The sequence below is a fragment of the Coturnix japonica genome, chromosome 11 (genome assembly GCF_054131305.1).
Source record: "Coturnix japonica strain WE chromosome 11, WE-NBRP24, whole genome shotgun sequence".
Taxonomy (NCBI): Eukaryota; Metazoa; Chordata; class Aves; order Galliformes; family Phasianidae; genus Coturnix; species Coturnix japonica.
This window is the reverse complement of record NC_140673.1, coordinates 20,964,174-20,986,101: the sequence shown is the minus strand read 5'-3', so window position 1 is coordinate 20,986,101 and position 21,928 is coordinate 20,964,174. Positions and strand designations below refer to the sequence as shown.

General features: G+C 43.2%; 1 protein-coding gene across 25 annotated transcripts in view; it reads right to left on the bottom strand.

The window, feature by feature from the left end:
- Positions 1 to 21,928, bottom strand: part of MAST2 (microtubule associated serine/threonine kinase 2) — a 147,847-nt gene that overhangs the window by 61,625 nt on the left and 64,294 nt on the right. For 7 of the 25 annotated variants that reach the window (XM_085511562.1, XM_032446373.2, XM_032446375.2 and 4 more), the window contains one exon: positions 16,977 to 17,183. The exons of 13 other annotated variants lie outside the window; for them this stretch is intronic. In XM_085511562.1, coding sequence (XP_085367688.1) covers positions 16,977 to 17,183 — 207 coding nt within the window. Of the gene's footprint in view, positions 1 to 4,108; positions 4,402 to 16,976; positions 17,184 to 18,020; positions 18,054 to 19,806; positions 20,222 to 21,928 lie in introns of those variants that run through there. 5 more of the 25 variants (XM_085511573.1, XM_032446380.2, XM_032446382.2 and 2 more) reach the window with 5 other exon arrangements.

Sequence of the window (21,928 nt, the reverse complement as noted above, 5' to 3'; positions counted from 1 at the left end):
CCTGCACATTGCAGGCCAGGCGCGTGCCCACGTGCACTGCTCCTGTCAAGCTCTCTTTAGAAGGCCCGGCCCCCGACTGCCCACTGCCCCACTCAGAGCATCTCCTCTCTTCTGAAACCAGACTCTTGCTCCAACAGCCATTTTTTCATGTAAAATCTCATGTTATGTTCAGCCATCTCTCCATGAAGATCCCAGCAATTCATAAAATCATCAACAATCTGCACGTTGCTCAGTTTCCACTCCGCATAAGTTACGACTTGAAAAACTGGTTTGGCCTGGGCAATAGCCAGGTGGTTGTACAAGAGGGTTTCCACCAGAACAAATTGCTTCCCAGGCTCAAAACCTCAGCATTAACCCTATAGGACACTTCGGGTAGGAACGTCTTTCTCCCCCAAACAGTCAGTGCTTTTGTCCCAAGGCTGAACTCCTAGCAGAGGTAATTGAAATGAAATTTCCTCTCCAATTAGGGGTGTCGGTTGGAGGCCGTTTATTATACTGCATTAAGTAAAAATTGGACCTAAGTATTATCAAGTTTCCAGATCTTTCTCATCCTTCTCAACGGAGTGAAAACATTTCTTACTTTTCCCATTTAAGCAAGGAAATGTATGGCGTGACAGCTGTCACTTCCAAGTTAATTATAGCACAAACACACATTTTTATACTTAGCTTTATGTTACCATAACAGTAAGTATTCTGCTTTGCTTTCCTTCACAGGGGCAATGTATGTACAAAGGAGGCAGCATCCTCCTGACACACACAGCCTTTAGTGTCAATCAGCATCAAAAGACACTGAGTGCAGCTCCCCACCAAACAGAACACAAGAGCACACCTAGAAGGCACCCATGATGTGCTCTGGGCACCCGAGTATTCCCCAATCACTGCCTCATACCCAGCAAAACAAAACGTGGCTTCTTCTGTTTTTGTGGATATTTAAACCTTTGAAAACCAGCACATGGCCACTTGCACAATGTCACACTGCTGTTACTGCACAACTCAGAGTATGCCCAAGAGAAGTCAAGCCCAAAGCATGAGAAACAAAAGGACTGAAAAACGAAGATGTTTAATTTAAGTATGTCAAAATTACTCTTAATCTCTCCACAATTCAAATCCAACAGGCGATGTCTCACTACAGCCCTATGACAATACTGCTCCACGTGTGCTTTGTACCAAGAAATTCCCTTATTTATTCCACAGCTTAGAATTATAAATATTTATACAGAACCAGTTAGACAGGTACGTCTGATTTATGTTTCTGTCACCCCTCCCATGACAAACTCCTCAGTGTTGCTCTTGACTTCTCCTATCCTTCCGGGAATACGCTGAAGAAGAAATGGCCCCATCCCCTGACCAGAGGAGCAGATGGCTCACTTTCCCAGTGCCATTAGTGGTGCCGAGAAGCCCCCAGCTGCACCAGAGAGCTCATTTCAGCATAATGCATCACAGAGGAAGAGCTCTGCACAACATCCTAATGCAGAGAGGCCATATGGGAGCAGAGCCCTGTAGGATGTTTAGTAGGGATCAGACGCCGTCGTTATAGAGATGTGTGTCACAGCACAGTGGTCAGAATGCTGCCAGTGGCCCAGAAATCAGAGCACACAAACCACCATTAATGCAATGAGACTGTATGCAAAAGTTTTCCACAAGGATCATGGGGAAATTTTGACAAATATCTCATACTGCAAAATATTCTCTGGAGCCAACAATTCCAACTCCATTTAATAAACTTATATTGCAGTAACAACTTGTAAAAAATAATAGATGTGCTAAATAGTACTGAACATTACACTCTGAAAGGGAAGCAGTGAAAACAGAAATATCTTAATCCATTTGATAATATACTTCACTCAAAGTGCAGAGGTGTCATGATGCTGAGAATGCTGGCACCCAGGGACGCCCTGGTGCTGTCGTTGCAAGGACTAAGATGTGCAATGGCTCATCACACAGCCAGCTACTGCTAGGAGTAGTAGTGTGCAAGCATGTCCCTGGGACCAATGCCCCAACACAAATCCCAGCACAACATGATGTCAGATGAACCAACCCATTCATTACAACGCACATCACAACAACCCAACCTGTCTGCCCATGTCCCCCATGACAGCAGTCCCTAAGCAGGGCAGGCTGCCAGCAGAGCATGGCAGAAGGTGATATTCCCAGCTAACTGTCACACGTGCTCAAATATTTTATTTCCAGGGTTGACTAAAGACTGTGGCTTCTGTGCTGCGCAAAATAGGATTTCTACTGCCCAGCTTGATGCAGCTGGGACATCTCATACAGCTGTTTGATCACTTTCAAATGTCTAATATTCATTTACCTGGTTAAATCAATAGAAAGTACTCTCTTTTCCATTAAGATGTGCAACAAATTTACAGGTCAGTTCCTTTCTTTTTTCATCAAATACTAACAAATAAATGGGATTGTAAATTTCAAGTGGGGATACTTGTTAGTATCCCCAAAATTGTGTCAGTCCTTGATGACCAATTTCAAATTCAAAATGACACACTGATAAGGCATTAAAACATAAACATACCTCATTCTGGCTGTGCAAATACACCACAGACACCTGTTCTGCACAGAAGTCCATGACTGTTGAACCTGCACAAAGAAGCCAACCTTTTTGCACACAGAATATAGTTCTGAATGGCATGAGCTTCACGAAAATCACGTTCTGCAACCAGGAGGGATAAGACTGCTCCAGTTGCAGTGGTGTCACAGAGGTGATGCTCCTACAGAGCTGTGATCTCCCTCACCCACATCAATCCAGCTTGGCATGGAAGCCAGGTCCTACCTGCCTCATCCTTTGCAAACAGACACAGGGCAGTAATTTACCTCCTCTTCCTCTTCAGAGTCAAGCTCAAGAAACGTATATGGAAGTAATGAGCATTACCTCCAACACTTCTGTTCCTCCTTCAGACTCCTACTGACGCTGCTCCATGAGTCTGAAAGGCAGACCAACCAACAACTGGGAACTCAAGGAGCTGTTTTTCTTCTTGGAAAAATAAAAAAGCAATAAGGCTTGTATTTGTTAATAAAATTTCTAATGCAACTCTTTGTGACCAAAATCTAAATTTCATCTTTTAAAGCAAAATCTTTGTTCCCAGTAGAATTTCTAAAAATCACCATTAGCACAGAAACAAACTGATACAATTTAAACTGCAAAAACAGAATCAGGAAACAGAGTAAACCCTCTGCTCCTCATTCAATATGTTTCTATGTTGGAGTTACAAAATAGATTAATTTCATTTATGGCGGCTTGTGAACAAAATTCACCCCAAAATCAAGTCAAAGCTTATATTCCTAATCTTTACTTTAACAGCCAGTCAACCAATGAAAAATTCCAATGCTCATGGCAGCTGTTTACTAATAAACCCAAATACATTGTGTCAGGATCTGCACCTACCTCACTCACCAAGCCCACTCCCCCAGTAAGTTTTTGGGCTGCACGCGTTGATGTCCACAGAACACCTGATGAGCAATAATTACGTCGCTATTTCCCAGTCTGGAAGGGACACCGATGTACTGCATCAGAGCTGATGCCAGCTATTAGTGCACAGAATTCAATGGGATTTTTAACCAAAACCCGAAGAGCGATGCGTGACTAAGAGCACTCATCCTATTTACTACTACAGTAACATATTAACATCTCCAAGAAAAAAAAACCAAACACACAGAACTAACAAGGATGATTTAAAATTTAAGGTGATGGATATCCCTAAGAAAATCATGTACTATACGTCAAAACATTTGCAAGCCCTGCCCAGTGCTGCCTATAACATCATAATACTGTTTTGCTACTTTGAGTACTGAGGCAGCTTGTTCTCAGTAAGGCATCAATCCATCATTTCATAGAAACAAACCCACATCACACTCACATACTACAAGAAGTGAGGAACGATGCATTTAAATAAATATCTATAAAAAGAACAGACCGTGGATCTGAACGGCATGATTTTTACAATGAATACAGCTACAAATCATTAAGAAACTACACCTAACGTACAAGGAACATGATTTAACCTCTTCATAAAGGAAGAAAGCAAGTCTAAACAGCATTAAAACAAGTAGCTTGGAAAAAACATCGTAAGAATTACTTGCAAAATCCTTAGATTACCTTTTGGATCGTCTCAACATGCTGGTAGCAGGCAGAGAGAAATTGGACAGCACAGTCCAAAAGGAGTCAGACATGATCTTTAAAAGCTTTCATTGCTGGGAAAATACAGCACAATCAAGCCACTAGCAATAAATAAGGAACTAAATAATACCAGTGACAGAGCCAATGCAAATTCCCTGTAGACCTTGCAAGCTGTTCCATTAATGCGAGACAGGCAGGCAGGCGTGCATGCTGCTGCTCCCACCGCCTCCATCCCTGCCTGCCGCTCTCTACCTTAGGAGGCAGTGCAAAATGAGATATTTATTCCCTTCCCATCATGTACACTTTAGAACCGGAGCTGCTTGTATACACAACAAACATCGTTTATATACATCTCTCCCTGTTCATCCAATTGCAATCAAAACATTTTCAAGCAAAGCCACAAGCAGGGATCTATCGGTAATGCTGAATAACACGCTGCTTCTAGGCTGTGGCTGCACAGACAGCACCACTCACTGCCGACTTTGGGGTTTTATTTTGAAATGGAGGCCCTTCTGCTTTGTAACAAGGAGAGGGACTTTTTACTTATTTTTTTTTTTAATTAATCTTCCATCTTCAGATGAGCCCTACGTTTTGTCTTTAAAAGCCCCAAGTGGATTTTAAATAAATAAATAAATAAATAAAAAGTAAGCCACCCACCCACCCATGTACACGTCAGGCACCAGCAAAGCACAACTCCCGGTGCCACCAAACAGCTCAGCCAGCTGAATTTCAACAGCAAGGAGAGGGGAACCATGAGTGATGCACATAGGAGGTTTCTCACACGCACCCCTGCACAGCAGCCACAGGTTCACGTTCGTGCTTGTCCAAGCTCCCTGCCATGTTTTTGCTTTTTCCAAGGGCTACACAAAACCACACTGTATCTGCTGTGCTTTTCGTTTGTTTTTTTCATTTCAATACGCAATCTATTTTCTTTCTGTTGTGGCTTTTTTAAGCACTTCTGCCAATAGGAAAGCTAATGACGTTCTCATATTTCAGCCTTCTTGAGTGGCTTTTTATCACAGACATGAGGAAGATGACAATCAACAGCTGGCACTGCCTTCCGTGCACAATGCACCCCTTAAAAACACATGGAAACGGCTGGGAGGAAGGAATCCCAGTAGGCTCCCATTAACTTTCCACATAATTGCATGAAAGAATTAAATGACCTTCCTAACTCTCCCCATAAAAATACACAGGTTTTAACACACACATTTATCAAAAATCACACCATCAGACTCAGCAAAGCATCCCCTTCCATCCGAGCTTCAAAACACAAAATGCAACTTTGCGTGCTGCAGAAAGCTGAGCTATGTCCAACATGGCCACCCCTTCCAGCCTGCTTAGACACCTGCATCAAAAGGATCTCCATCACCTTCTACTTCGATTTCATTTAGAGTGCAACCAGATAAAGCTCTGCTCCTATTTACTGCTGATCAGAAAGAAGAAACGCAATTTATGGATCATCGGATCATTAAGGTGGAAAAAGACCTCTAAGATCATCTAACCCAAGCCCAGCCCATCCCACCATGTCCCTCAGAGCCACAACCCCACAGGTCTCAAACACTTGTGACCCTGCCACTCTCTGAGCAGCCTGTGCAAGTGCGTCACCACTCCAAGAAATAACAAGTCTAGAATCCAAAGAATGGCAACACAGAATTATACTCAGGGTACCACGTGACCTTCCAACTCCAAACCTGTTTTCTAGAAGGTTTACAAATAGTCAGATTCACACCATCAGCTGAAATGTGAATTGAAATTCCCAAGCAATCATGGAGACAAAAAGCTCTTCGTTAACCAACAAAGTAGACCTGACAGCAAGAAAGAAATTCCAGACTGTGTACAGATAGCAAATAAACTGAAACAAGCTGAATCCACCCAGATTCACACTTTTTGTGTCTTTTTCTCCAAAAAGTGGCTGAAAAAACAGCAGCTGAAGACATACCACTCTACATTTGTAAAAATTCCCTACAGAAAAGGAGAAGCCATTTTAGGAGAATACACTCCATGGACACCAATGGCAGCATCAACCAACTGAATCTCTGCCCACCTCTTTGTTTGGGGAGCACCCAGAGCCGCCCAGCTGGGCAGGTTTAATGGCAGCAGTGATGCCATCCACACGGTTCTGCAGAGCCCACAAATTGCAAAAAGCACTTTGGAAATTAAGTATCTTGGTTCGCAAAGAGCAGGGATTCCTTTAACACTTCTTGTCCCTGCTTTTCACAACAATAAAAAGCCTCACCTTGCAAATCGGCATCAGGAAAGCATGCATTCTGGGACAGCTCCCAAGTAGTTAATACAGAGAGGTTCAGAACAGTCTGAACAGTACAGGTATGCAGTGATGAGCGCTGATGGGTGCTGATGATATGCAGTGTTCTTACTAGAGTAGCAGAGCACATTGAAACTATCAAAACCTTTCAAAAATATGTCCTAAGCTGTATCTATTACAGTGTCAACATTTGGAGAATGCACTCTAGCAATAAAAATAAATTAAAAGCCTAAGTATTTGCTAACAACAAATGAAATCCTTCTAAGTAACTATATTATTGTCTCTGTATAAGCAAGACATTTTGCAGAAGTGAATGTAGAGACTACTCCCTGGTTCAAAATCACAGCCTTCTGCACATCACAAAGCACGCCAACAAAAATACCACAAACACAAACATGTTACCAGATGAGCTTTCTACTTCATTTAACTCATAAATGAGATAATATGTCTTAGTGAATTCCCAAACATGAGCTATTCCCAGCCTGAAGAAACAGCCTTCCTTATAAAATACTCCCACTTGCCATTCAGGGTGTTCACTTTCCATTCATCTCCTTCACCCAATTCATACCCAAATTATTCTCAGTAAAGATCAGAGGTTCAGCAGCTCCTGCAGTGCTGGAGTGCTTCCCTGCTGACCACATCAGTCACCTCGAGGGCCCTCCTGACACGGAATCCATTGGATATCGCACGTCAAAGACTGCTCCAATTTCTCACCTTGCCCATTACCTGAGCAGGCCACAAATTAAGCCTGATATTAAATGGGATTACAATTAGGCAAACGGTCCATGTGAAACCCATTACTTCCCAGGCTTGTTTCATAGCAACCATAATTTCTGACTCACAGACCTTAAATTCACATAGAATAAAGCCATCTCAACTGTCCTTGTAAAAGTAAGCTGAACTTAACCAAGAAGATCACTGCTGTCATGTTAAAAAAGCATTGCAGAAGTCAAACCTTTTGCGACTGGACAGACTTTAGGTGGACTATTCATCAGCAAAAGGTTCCCAGAGCATTTCTTCACTGAATTTCTGAAGTATTTCAAATAGAATGAAACTTGAGGTATCCAAAATTTCAAGAGAAAGTAACTTGAGCCATGAAGTAAAGGAAACCTACCTAATTACTCAATCACTCAAACAGTTACATTGTATTAAGTGTCGCATCAATGAGTGGTACTCTCACAGTTGACATTTTGGAATACCTCAAATACACAAATTAGGCACTAGGGATATCTAAAAATTAAAACTGTTTTCCTAGTAAAAGCTGCATTGTTTGGAGGCATCAAAAATGGAAGATACGCTCTATTCAATTTGATTTTAAACTGTAAATGGTACACTTAGCAAGAGAAGAAAAGCACTGCAACTAATATTAATTAGCACAAATAAAACTGATGAAGATCTGGAGAGATAATGCTGGGTATCGCGAACTGTGCTGCCAAAACTGTGCAAGACGAAATAACTCCAGTGGAAAACGTTGAACTTTCAGTGTGAAGAAAGGAAAGGAGTTCTTCCTATATACCTCTAAAAACATTAAAATGAATTAAAACCAAAAACAGAAAACAAACAAAAAACAACAACAAAAAGGAGCACAGTTCCTTTAAACGGAAAAAAAGAAATCCATGGAAGATGTGCTGAGCTATTTGGGGCATCATTATTATTTGAAGAGTGACCTACCAAGCGCCGAGCAAGCTGCCATCTCGAGCCATGTAAGCAGCAATCTGACAGAGGACATGAAGTTGGGTAAGTCTTTAGGGCTCACATCTCTATTGTTACTCACTAGCTTATACAGTCTCCCCTTCCTTCATTTGTTGGCATAAACCAGCCATGCTCCGTGCACCCCAACTACAACCCAATACAGAACCAAAGATCCACACCCAATTTTAAGCACTAGCTTCATACAGAAGGACTCCAAAGGACCTACACTGCTCAAAATTTAACCAACCAGGTTTCCTGGGATGAAGAATAACCAAACTGCTCTCTGGTGTGCATTTCCCATGCAGACAACAGCCTCCATTAGTTTAGATAATGATTCAAAGGATCAGAAACATTTGCTGAGCTGCAGCAGAATTAACTATAAGGCATTGCATGCTCATATACCAGAATAAAAGCTGCCAGCTTCTCATGTAACTTTAATCTGGTGCTGTTACTGAACTAACTGGGGTTGTCATCATAGTGAATAGCATGAAATGCTAGCTAATGCACTGCAGTGTCCCAACACAGCAGCAGCCCTGTTAAAGCATTGTTAAAGATTGATAATAAAGACATATTGCTAAAACACAAGCTTAATTGTGCCCCAAATTCTAGAAATATTTAGTCAAATTCTCTCTTTGGATTTCTATTAACAAAAATACCGTTCCAAGTTTGGTAGCATTCCATACACTGTTCACAAAGTGCACTAGCAAGGTATTGGCTATTGTAATACAACGTTCATTTAATGTGATTTCCAGCTCACCAAATTGATGATTGGTCTCAAATGCCATGGAAAGGTCAATTAGTCCTTTTAAATACATTACCAGAACTAACATTCTTTTCCTAGGCTGTTTTCTTCATGTATGATTCAAATGTCAGTTATCTTATTTAATCAAATGCACCCTCAACATGCAATTCAAATGCCATAAGAAACGAGGAGTCGTTTAGAAAATAACAATACTGAGCATTGGTTTTGAAAACCTCATTTCATTTTTAGACAGAAACCTCCTCATGTTTTATCCAAAACCTTCTTGAAGACCCTTGGTGACCGCTGTGTGAGAGCAGAGCATCTCTCAGTGCTGCTCTGACCTCCAAACCCTCCTGCAAAGATTTTCCCTCCTCTCCACCAGCCAAAACTCAGTCGAAAGAAAACATAAATTGAGCCTCCTGTTGCCACTGTGGCATTTTATCATCTTAATCGTGAATAATTTATCACAATGCACTTAAAAGATGCGCTTAAAACATTTATTTCTAACCTGTAAGACTCTGTTACTGAATTAACCACGCAACAGTATTTGCAAACAGGAACCAGAATCATTAAGGATGGAAAAGATCTCTAAGATCACCAAATCCAGCCACCAATCCATCACATCGTGCCCAGGCATCTTCATGTCAGCCCCCCCACTAAGCAGCTCAGCACCAACGTCTTTCCCCATTCTCTGCAGACTCCTCCAGCACTGGTTCCCTGCCCAACAGGGTCTTGTATATACCCCAGTAACACACAGTCATTGACAGATGTTGCCATAAACCATCCCAACAAGATCTCAGCAAAGCACATTTGTAAAGCAGGTGTTGCTGTCTTATATTTTATGGGGAAATCACAGTATAGAATTGAAAGGACAAATTAAGAGAAAAAGCAGCAACAAAGGTACTTTGTGCTGTGCAGGGATGGAAGGGTGAAGAACTACCAGTGTTTGGTTACAACCAGAGAGAACACACAACCAACGTAAGTGAAAGAAGCAAATGGCAAAAAAGATGGGAAACAACACAGCTACTTAAGCGGGTGAATCAGACAGATTTTGTTACTCAAGACCACAGCCGTCGGCTTCCAGTACCAAACAGAGCTACCATCATTTACACAAGAGCCCAACGTGTAACGCTCATCCTGCAGCTCCACGTCAAATCACAGAATCATTAAGGTTGGAAAAGACCCATAAGATCATCCAGTCCAACGCATCACCCACACCCACAAACCACATCCACAAAGGACGAAGACCAGCACAGCACGGCTGGCAGCCAGCCTGAAGGAGAGCTGCTGCTTTGGGCAGCACATCCTGCAGTAGCAAATCAAGCCTGAACTCCCAAGGCAGTGCTACCACCTGATTTGTCTCTGGGTTTAGTTCCACCTATCTGTCCCGACCTGCATGTTCAGCGCCAGCACTTCCACCCTGCAGCTCATTTCCTCGCCGCTTGTTTAACACACTGAGGCTCAAAGGGTAAGGATATTGTAAAGCCCTCGCATTTACCATGGCTTTTCTGAGACAAAAGGCTTATTTTGTAGGATGCTGGCTAGGAAGAGTTACTCTGGGAGCAAGGGGAATGCTAATGCAGCCAACAGACTAAGAGGATGAATTTTACATTTTCAAGCATAAATTCTTAATGAAGTTAGAGCATGGGATAAGAATAGACTTTACAAAATAAGCCACGGTGCAGATGATACATGAGAAATCAAAACCATGCGAGGGAACATCATGAGTGCTGGTATTAAAAAAAAAGGATAGAAAGTTCATCCAGTTCTAAGGCAGAATCACATCTTAATTTGGCCATGAATTTTTAACAGAAATCGGTCCCTATTTTAGTTATTCCTTTGGAATAATATGAATCTTCACAGCAAAAGCTTAGCTTTAATCTGAAAGTCTGGGAAAGCAGTGATAACATATCATCAACTAGCAGGCAAACAAACTACTCCAGGTCGTGAGCCTCCGAGAAACACACAGCGTGCAAGGCAGATGAACACAAGAACAAGCATGGAACGCTGATTTCTGTATAATTACAGATCGGTTCATCTCTGTAAGCTGCTTTACAGTAACTCTGGGGAACCCACAAAGGTGATATATTAGTAAAAGGACACTTCTTAAAATGTACATCATATTTAGAACCTCTGATATACATTTATGGATACGGGTATGTAAAAATTACAGTAAATAGTGCCATACTTGTCAGAAGTCTGGAGCCCTGAGACAGATTTAAAAACTTACAATAAATTTGTCTAGAGTTGATTCCTTACTTGGAAATAAAGTACAGAATAGACAGATATGGAACTCAATGCTTTAATACCTAAAATTTCGCAACTCTAGATTTTATTATGCTGTACTGCAGCACGTTACAAAATAGCATAAACAAATGATACAATTAGCAAAAAATACAGCAAAAATATATGAGTACCGCTGAGACACTCTTAAACATAGCGTTCCCTCCCCCAACCAACTTTAGAATATCTCAGATAGAAGGAAAAACAAAAATAGAGCTAAAAAGTCTCTCCATCTCACATTTCCTTGCTTTCTCCCCAGGTTTCGTCCAGCAGAGCTGTGCTGTGCAGACCTGGTAGACAAAAGAAGATAAACACCTTCTGGATTTCTGACACAGATGTAGGCTTCTGTGCTACCTACAAAAATGAAACTATAAAGAAACCCAAATAATAATAATTTCAGCTCTTCGAATATAGTTACGCAACACACGAACTACGGAACAGATAGCAGCGATCACACCCGTAAATGAGCACCACCTGCTTGTCCACAGAATGCACCTTCTGCAGAGCAAACATGGCTTGCGAAATCATAAAGCCAAGTTGTTCCCAGCAGCGGTCACTTACAGCAGCAGGATGCACAAAGTGGACCGCGGTGTCCTGCGGTGCAGCCCGCAGCTGCCCTTACTCCTCACCAGGAGGGAGAAGTTGCAGAAGCGACAGGTCCCGGTGCTGCGCTCCATGGCGGTGCCAGGAGGCTGCGCATGGACTGATGCTGCAGGCTGGGGCACGTCCCCAGGGCAGCTCCTCCATGCCAAGGGTGCAGCTGCAACCAACTCCATTTTGTCCAAACGAATCGCGAGTTCTCTGCCAGTGAAATGCTGACACTTGTGACTTACAGGAATGCTTCCACTATATGTTTGTGTTGATTCACGTGGAAAATTGGGTGATTTTCTAAAAGAACCCAACTACTACTTCCATAACTTCTCCTTTTTCTTTCTTTTTTCATGCAAACAAACCCCTCCTCCTACCCAGAGAGGTGTCACCGCTCTGATGCTCTCCTGACCATTGGTCAGTGACATCCCTGCCCCAGGGATGGGCTCCAAAGGAAGGCGAGGGCAGGGGATGAAGGAACACGAAGCACACAGAGCTCTTTCACCACTGCAAAGATTATGGTTCGAAGATTTTATTTTAGAACCTTAATAATTCATACTGACAGTGTAATGTAAACTAGGCTAGAAGATTGCACTCTCAAGTACCACACCAGGGATTGAATGACAGAAGAATAAACACTGGCCAGAGAAGCAAATTTTTTGGAGATATATGAGAACCTGGCAGACAAAGATAAACATATTGTAGAGGAAAAAACACCAACAGGAAAAAAGAGATTGGAAAAAGGATATGGAATCACAGAATCATTAAGGTTGGAAAAGATTTCCAAGACCACCCAGTCCCAACCCACCCCACCATGCCCACTGACCACATCCCTCAGTGCCACATCCCCATGGTTCTGGAGCTCCTCCAGGGATGATGACCCCCACACCTCCCTGGGCAGCTGTGCCACTGCAGCACTGCTCTTTGGGAGAAGAAATCCTGTGCAAATGCGAGTAGCTGTGTCATGCAATCGCTGCTCCTGCCTGGTTCAGGTCTTTTATACTGGTGCTGGGGATTAGTACTTCTCTGTTAGAGCTGTGGGCCTGTCTGCATGCTCAAAGGTTTCCAAGACAAAGCCAGAAGTAGTACCTCATCACCTCATAGTACAGCCAGAAACAACAGGTACAAATCACTCAGCTTATCAACGAAATGGCCGGCACAAATTCGTTCACTTTAACTCACCAAGGCAGAGGGACACACTCCCCTCCCAGAGCCTCTGGCCTCACAGACCTGCAGGTGGTGCTTCCTCAGTCCTTGCAGAGGGCAGCCTGCAGCAAGGAATTCACACCTCCTGCTCTGAGCCTGGGCTTTAACACTTCCACTGCTGCAGCCCCAGGCAGGACGTGGAGACTTCAGCATTGTCTCTGCATGAAAAAATTATACAGCCCAACACAGAGAAAAGTGCATAATGCTGCTCCTGAGGATGGTAAGGGAAGGTGAGCACCTCCTGCATGGACACCACTGTCCCACATATGCAACTGCCAGGGTGGAAGAAGAGAGAGTAACTGCATGTGGTTAAATGACAGGGCAGAAAATCCACGGGTTTCTCTGGGGCACTCACAGCCTGTATCTCAGGCCCTACAGCTTTATCAAGTTGCCAGTGCTGTTACCATCATCACTGTGCAGCACATGACAACCTGCTGGAATCACCAGTTGCCCAGTTCAGCCCTCGGCTGCACACTGGTTTAAGCCCACAAGGCTACAGTGCTACTGGCAAAGTACACGAACTCCTTCAAAACCAAGCACACAACTTCCCATAGTTGCCATCTCCTACTTGTAGCCTCAGTCTCCATCTGCTACTTCCAAGAATAACAACTGGTAGAAAAGAAAATAAATCTTAAAAATCCATTAAAAATAAATGAACTCTGGGAATCTCATTCATTAAAAGTGAGATGTGCATTACAGTCCAGTTGTGAAAAGATGACAAACTCAAAATTCACCATGCCACATGAAGCATAATGACACAGCCACAGAATTGCTCCATTACTCGTTACTGAGTTCTCACCTACAATGTTTCCTTACACTGCTTTGCTTTTAATGCTGACCCGTTATTTAGCACAGATAGGAACACAGAACCTGCACCAAATCAAGCACTAATCCAGGAACGTGTCACTCGCTGCCAAACCAGAACAGTTCCCAAATGTCATTCCAGTTGAACACAGCCCTTTTCATTAATGCTCAGACATATGTCAAATAGGACACAAACTGAAACAAACTTACCAAGAAACTGCATCAGTGACTTCAAACTAAGATGAAGTTTAAGTAGAGAAAGGAAACCTATCACCAATCCTCGACATACCTTGAGGTATTTCAAAACAAAAACATTACGAATCTCATCACGTTTGAATTCTGAAATGTTCTGCACCTTACTGAGAAAAATAGAACTTCTGTTTGCAGGTGTTGCCCTGCTGTTATCAAACACATCTACTCCTCAGACCGACAGCTTCCTGGGACTGCTGCAGAAATTCTGTCTTTCTAAGAAACTCTACGATAATGAAATTACAGCAATGAGGGTCTTTAGTTACACAGCCCTACTACCTCCAGTCACCACAGCCCAGCGAGGCCTGTTCTGGAAGTACTGAAGCTGATTTGTCTCTTGCTGAAGAAGCTACAGGGTGTGATGCTCCTCAGAATGGAGGGAAGCACATGCTGCTCCTCACTCCCAAGAACAATTAAACTTGTTGCATCTTGAAAGCAACTCAGTATCAAGAACTGTAGTAAATCCACCTTTAGGCTGAACTAAAGGACTAATATGGGTGTACAAAGACTTGCCAACTCATAAAGAAGACCAGCTGAGAAACATGGCCTCATACTCAGTAACTAGACCTCCTGGCTACTGCTAAATGAGCACAAGCCAAAATGCAAACGAGGCCCACAGCTTCAGTTCAATTTTGGACACCATTCTCTTTTCTTCCTAAAGACACATGATCCGAATTCCAACCCACGACTGCCTCAACAATAGCAGTCTTACTTCATCTACTATTTATTTTTATTGTAATTGTGCCACTTTCACATCTTCTACTCTTTAAAAGGTTTACATTATTTTCAATTGTTAAAGGCTACGTGTATCAAGTGCTTCTGTTCTCAGCTCAATTGACTCTGAAGCCAGGAACTTCCATGCTAACTGACATGCTAAATGAACTAACAGTTGCTGACTTGTGCATGTAAAAATATCAAAGGTGCCATGCAAAGAGGGGAAAACTATACAGCTCCTTGCAAATGCAATATACTGATGGTAAAAAATGAGAAAATTCAACATGAAGCCATACATCAGTTCCCAGTATTATTTACACAGCGATGGAAATGAGCCACTGCCTGGCTAACCTGGGGGTGTTAAGCTGTGCAGATCAATGACAGCAATAACTTGCCAGGATGAACCTTTGCTCCAAGCAAGCAGCAATGGCTATCACAGGCACTGTAACCAAGTAAACAAAACTACAACAAACAAAGGCAGGATAAAGCTGGATCAAGAGCTGCACAGGTGAAAGCAACAAGGACAAAAATAAAAAGTTATTATAGTAGACCTAAGCTCTTACACAGAGCCATGTCTCTGTGAATCATCAACCACTCGGCATTTAAAGAGCAGATGGCTGGAAGGTCCCCATATGTGAAAAATATTACCAACAAGAAGAGACCATAGTAACAGTGAAATATGACTTATAACTTGATACTGTGACTTTTATATGAATTGTTCTTAATGATAGCATTGATCCACGCCAGGAGCCTGAAAACTGGAGCACTCTGAGGAAAAAGAGCAGTAAGCACCAAAAAGGCTTTAGAAGTCAAAAAATAATCATTAGATCCCCTCACAGAAGGAGCAGCTCTCAACCTACTTTAACAATAATCTAATTTTGATAATTAATTACTACTTAGCAGACTGTTAATTGGCCCCAATTCTAAACAGCATTCAATCACCTTTAAGCACCCTTACAAAGGAATATTAACCAATAGCAGCTTTTATGTAACAAGAATTCATTCCCAATCATATTGGTGAAGATGACACTAAAAGAATAAGAGACAGCTCTTTCATCAGTGCCCATCAGAGCAGCACAACGAGCTGCCCTCATTCTGCAGGGCAGCAACTGCAGCAGGCTGGACAGTCAGCTTTCCCTATGGCAATGCACAACGAGCCAAGAACAAACATGAGCAACATCTCTATCGTTTGCTGACAGCCCCATTTCCACCTAACAGATGCAATATTCATTTCTCTCCATTAGAGGGACAGATGCCTAAAATAGCTAAACTTCACATTTTCTTGTTACTCCTCCCAGAGCCAGCCAGCAGGAGCAATCTCCCTCTGAAATAACAGGCTTGGTTTAGAGGCTATCACATTACCACCTGATGAGCAGCTGAAATTTGACCAGCTACCTCCACAGCGCAGTATGTGAGCTTCAAAACCAGCTCTCTGCTGGCTCAAGTTTTAAGCAGGTACTGCTTAGCTCCGATTTCATAATTGCACACACAAAGATCTCCAGATCATGTTAGCCTTTGTCTGGGGCAATCTCACTAGGTATCGTTAGTGAGGAAACCAGAGGTTTCCATTGAGGTCTTGCATGTTCTGTAGCAGCACGGCATAGAGCAAGAGCTAATCCTGAATGTGAAACTTGTCAGCCAAGCTCCCAGGCACTTCAGTACAAACTGCGCTGTTTGGGCCTTTTTCTTTTTTTCTTTTTTTTTTCTTTCTTTTTTTTTTTTTTTTTTCCAGTTTACAAACTCCTTACCCATATTTAGGTGCACTGACAGCAGGATTCATTTTACTCCTTTTCCTTTCTGGACACTGTATTGCAGATAGACCTCAGAGTGCTGACTTCTCATAGAAGCCAGCAAGGATTTACAGTGAACAGAACAGAGTGCAGTAAGTTAGCACAGACCCACAACTCCAGGCAGGGCTTCTCAAGGGCCACACTCCAGGCTGCTTCGCTTTGAAATTGGTTTTCTTAACATCAGTGATGTCTGTGGGGGTTCCTCTGCTGTTTCATACAAGCTGAACATGAACATGTAAGGCAGAAAAAGATACAGCCAGGAAATTGCATGCACACTCAGGCAGACAGGGCTCCATTCATTTTATCTTCTGGGCCTTGAACTACAATTTAATTAAAAAATGTGTAGAAGCGCCATGTAAACCTGCACACTACAAGGCTGAAAGCAAATTACACATTACCAGGCTCTGCCCTTCTGTTAGGTTTTATTTTCTCGAACAAAAAAAGCTGTTAAGTTCATAAGTGGTTACAGCAACACCAAACAGTTTGAAATTCCTAGTTGATACCTCTCCTTACCTCCACTGAAATGGATGGCTGTAGCATGGGCTAGACGGATTGCTCTGGGCTTGTGAGTTCAGGTAAAATACAAGAGGAGATGTGACAAGTGCACAGTCAGCACTAAATGGGAATTTAAGGTGCTGCAGACCCGGAGCAGATGTAGGAGAGAACGTGTTCTGATGAACATCACTTCCTCGGCAGTGGGAGTACAAAGGAGAGGAGATTCTGACAAGGTGCCACAGTAGAAAAGAAAATAAATCAGGGTCAATATCACATCTTCTGTTTATCACATCAATAAAAAGGAAGAGGGAAAAAAGAAAGACTTTCAAAACATGTTCTATCTTCTACCTATCAGTACAATCAACTACATGGTCCAAGTCAGACAACCATCACCCTACCCAAAATGTAATTGTCAGTATATAGTATCTATTCCACATTATTTTTCCACTACAAAAATCTTCTGATCTGGAATTGCCCAAATCCCTTTTTTTTCAGTGATTCCCAGGTTTTCTGGATCACACACCACCGTTCTTTCTTTTAATGGCAATGTTTAGCTGGGAAAAATCAACCAAGATTGCAACGGCACCAGTGACAGACACGGGCCATTTGCAGCACAGCCTTCGCAGGCTGCAATTTGGGAGCTGTGGTTCTGCACCACAACTATGGCAACAACAGAAACAGTCAACAGCGAAAACATGAATTACGCAAACCATTACCTTGAGGACAACGTTTAGCACTGACAATGTTTTAAAACAATTAATTAAGCCTGAGAGCAGCACTGCAAAATGAGTTTATTCAAATTGAGCGGTGGAGAAACTCAGGCATAAAGAGGTTGCGTGACTTGTTCTTAGCACAGCCATGGCAGTATTAGGACTGCAGCAGAGGAGGCTGATTCCCAGCTCTGCACCCAGTACTGCAAACTGAACTATTACACCGTGCCTAGCGCCAGCAGCCAACAAATACTCCTATAAGCAGAGAGCACGGAACATTTCACTAAGGAGCTGCTTTTCAAGAAGCTGCAAACAGACTTCTACATCAACATAAAAAAGCTTTAAGACCTACTTTATTGAACTATACACGATGAGATGTCCTTCACTGGAAATAAAGGAAAAGTTAACTTACAAATATTGATATTATAAAAAAATCCTGGTAAATCAAAGGAAGCATTGTGAAATACACTTATACAATGAAAGCCTTCTGCCCAGATTCCCATAAAGTGACAAGATAACATGTTTGGAACTTTCAGTTAGCTGAAAAATACAACAATATGCTGCATTTGTTCCTGTATCGAGTCCTTACAGGCTGAATATATCAGCTGTAAGTTTGGGATGGGATGGCTGTCACCCAGTGTTAGGGCAGCGTGGAACCTTCACAGGGTTATCTGACAATAACAAAACTGTTTCAGTACGGCCATTCCTCTGGGAACTCCATACAACTTGCTACCTTTCTTCTAACCACATCTTCTTTCATACGCAGTGATACAGCCACTTCACTTTTTCAGTGTAGGGAATCCAAACAGAACCATCATCTGCAATTGGAGTATTTAGGGCTTTTTTGCACATAACTATAGGTAACTACATATACTTAAGTAAAGTTACAAAAGAACTGTTATTAAGCATTTAATATCTAAGCTGCGAAAGTCAGTGTTAGATTCACCTATGCTCATTATTAGAAAACACAAGTTCTCTACTTCCTAGTCCTCAAAACCATGCAGTCCCTCCTGTACGCAGGGAGCACAGCACACACAGTACCAGCCATGGCTGCTCTCAGCTATCACTGTACATTCAGCCTTTTCCTCCTTAAAATGTGGGCAGCACCGAGCAACATGCAGTGCTGGGCAATGCTCAGTGTGCTCCAGCGTTAGAACAAACTGGTGCTGCCATATTGTTACAACTATCACTGTGACTGCAACTGAGGGATGAAAAAAAGTTTCTATTTGTTGTCCTTAGACATAACGCCTGGTAAAAAGGAAATCTGGGATGTGCTCCAGCTTTTGTTGGGTATTCAGACATTCTCCATGAGAAGTCCTGAAGCCGAGCACATTTGTTGTGAATGTTGGCTGTATTTAATTCCCTACTGAATCTGAATAGTTGTTATCAGTCAGCAACCTTTAGGTACCGGCAAATCTCTCCAGGCAATCTCTGCTTAAACAGCTGGTGGGCTCTGCAGGCTGCAGAAGGAGGTTAAGCTGCCTCCCGTCTGCCCCTCCCACCCCTGGGCAGGCTCCATTAACCCCGCTGCTTATACACACAGCACTAAATAGATGACTTCCTTCCCGTAACCCATGGGAATAATAACATCGCTATCAATAAACTGCCATTCTCACTAGTAGATTTCAAAGTGCTTGTAAAGTAATGAAAAGGATTCCATTTTAATTTCTAGAAATAACACATGGTAAAGTGTTATTAAATCTAGAAGTTTCCATTTGTCGCCTTAGTTTAAGAAGACAACAAAAGTAGCGATGGTTTCTTTAGATCCAAGCCCTGTGACAGCTTTCTTTGAAGTACTTCTCAGGTTTGGAAGAGCCATCTAATTAGGAAGAGAGTTCCAAACATTTAGCTTCACTACCTTAAATTGACTACAGGTACAAAACTTAAACACAATGCATAACGTATGTCATTTTAAAACGTTTAAATACGGCTCTTTTTTCTGTCTGTACTTTAACAGTCCACAAAAATAAAATGCTAAAGTTCTCAATATGAAATTTCGCATAGAGGCAAACAAACAAGATGGATAAATTCTAACAGCAAAAAGCAACGTTTCTCAGCACAGAATACTCTGCCTTGTTTCCTTCACTGTCTCCACTTGAAAAGTTTAAGTGCAACTCATTTCTCACAGCAGCCCTTACTGGATCCGCAGCGATGGGGCTCCCAGCCTCTGCTTCCTCCTCTTCATTGTGTTGCTTTGTGGTTCTGCCCCCAACAAGAGGCTTCAAGGAGAGAAGACCCAGAGCGCAGGGCACACAGCAGTCAGTGCAATCCCAAGCACTGCGTGCCCCAGTGCCACAGAGAGCTCAGGAGTTCAGTAGTGTTCCAGATTAGTCACATGGCTCGTATCCAACATGTAATTATTAAAAAATAATAATCTTCTATGAATCGATCGACCCAGAGAAAGGCAACAAAGCCCACAGGTTTATGACTGGAAGGCACAGAAGAGGCAGACACACGCGGACCCGAGCAGCCGGGCTGCCAGCAGCATGCCCAATTCAGCAAATCACCAAACTTCTCCCAGCCTGCATGGGGCAGCAGCTCTCCCCAGGTCACATGGCAGGCAGGACATGAAGGCACACTCCAAAGGGTGCTGGCACAAATCCCACATGCCAGCTTGCAGACTCACACCGCGATAGGAACAGAGTCCCCACGTGCACCCAGAGCCTTTGCAGAGTCATCCGCGGTGCAAAGAGCAGCTGTTCTCTGCCGGCGAGCAAACACGTGAACCTGTCCCGTCAGAATCCATCCCCTCCAGCACATGCACAGCCCTGTACTCAAACAGCCCCGTGCGGCTCCGTTCAGCTGCAGCTCCCGTGGCTGCCAGCACCGGGCCGGGAGCAGCAGGGCAGGGGATGTCCTTCAGCAGGGCACAGTGCTCCCCTGCACCACGCACGTCGGCACTCCGTGTGCAGATGGCGGCTGCTATCAGCTCTACAGCAGTGTCACGCTATTGCAGAAAGCGTCCATCTCCTAATGTCAACTATTCCTAAAAAGCACTCTCTGTAAGAAGTCAGCTTTCCAAATGAAATTTCCAAATACGTATCTTTGGTAGATATTAAAGCGTTCCACCGATTTTCTTGAAGCCCATATTTAGGCATGGGAAGTTGCTGCTGTCACAAGCTCTCATCAATCACAGCAGATTCCCAGCCCTTATCTGCAGACAGTGGCAGGCACAGATCGCAGCCCCTGCAGTCCAATCCCATCAGGAACACAGACCACCAGCCCAGGGTGCCCAGAGCACATCCCTGCTTGGGGGGCTGTGCTTCTTTGATAAGAGCAATGCCCCCAAACCACTTTTCAAGCCTCGGGTACAAGAGGCAGCGTCCCACAGAGCCCCGCAGGAAGGACTGAGCATATCCCTCCTCCAGGGCCAGCCCCACGGACAGCTGAGAGCCCTGGGTTATTTTTGCAGCCCGTGCCCCATGCAGAAGGATGGAACAGACAGTGCACGCCACCTCCCCAGCTACAAAAATATCGCAGCAGGAAGCGTTCAGGAAGGCACCATCCCTTACACTGTTTCCAGACCCAAGCCAGGGCACAAAAGTAGCAGAACTCCTCACCCCTTCCCAGAACCGCTTCTATCTTCTTTCACCACCCTTTGGCCTCCACATTGAGGTGCTGCACTTGGCCCAGCACAGACCCCCACCAGAAACACCCACCCTCCGAGATGGGCAGCAACCCGATGTTGTCCTCCACTCCTCCGCAGATCCAGCACTTGAGCAGAACAGGATAAAGACAGCACTAACACTCACATTTTCTTTCCCTGCTATCAAATTTGTTATTTCCAAGGTCTAAGCATTACAGTTTAAAAAGAACAGAAGTAGAGGCCAATATAAACTGGCATCCAGCACATCCTCCCAGAGAGATGCCTTGGTGTGTTTAAGTGTTATTCTGTCAATGAGCCAGGAGTAAGGTAAACTTCTATTTAATGAAATACCCTGTGAAGTACCTAGGGCTGCTGAGGTTCATATCTTTGAGTGGGGGGAATATTCCTTTTAAAATACACTCAAAGGAATAAGGTCCACAGTAAGAGCCTGGCACGTCTTTATCATACACTGTTATCTTGCTCACCATGTTTTGTACAGACAGACAGACGTATGGTTCCTACTACCTCCTGTCAGCACCTACCACCATCACAACAGCAGCTGGTAATACCTGAATTATTCAAATATTTTATTGTTGTATTCCCCCCCCCAGTACCTAATTGTAATTAATCTTACACAAGAAGGCCAGCATTTGGTCTTTGATGACACAGAAATC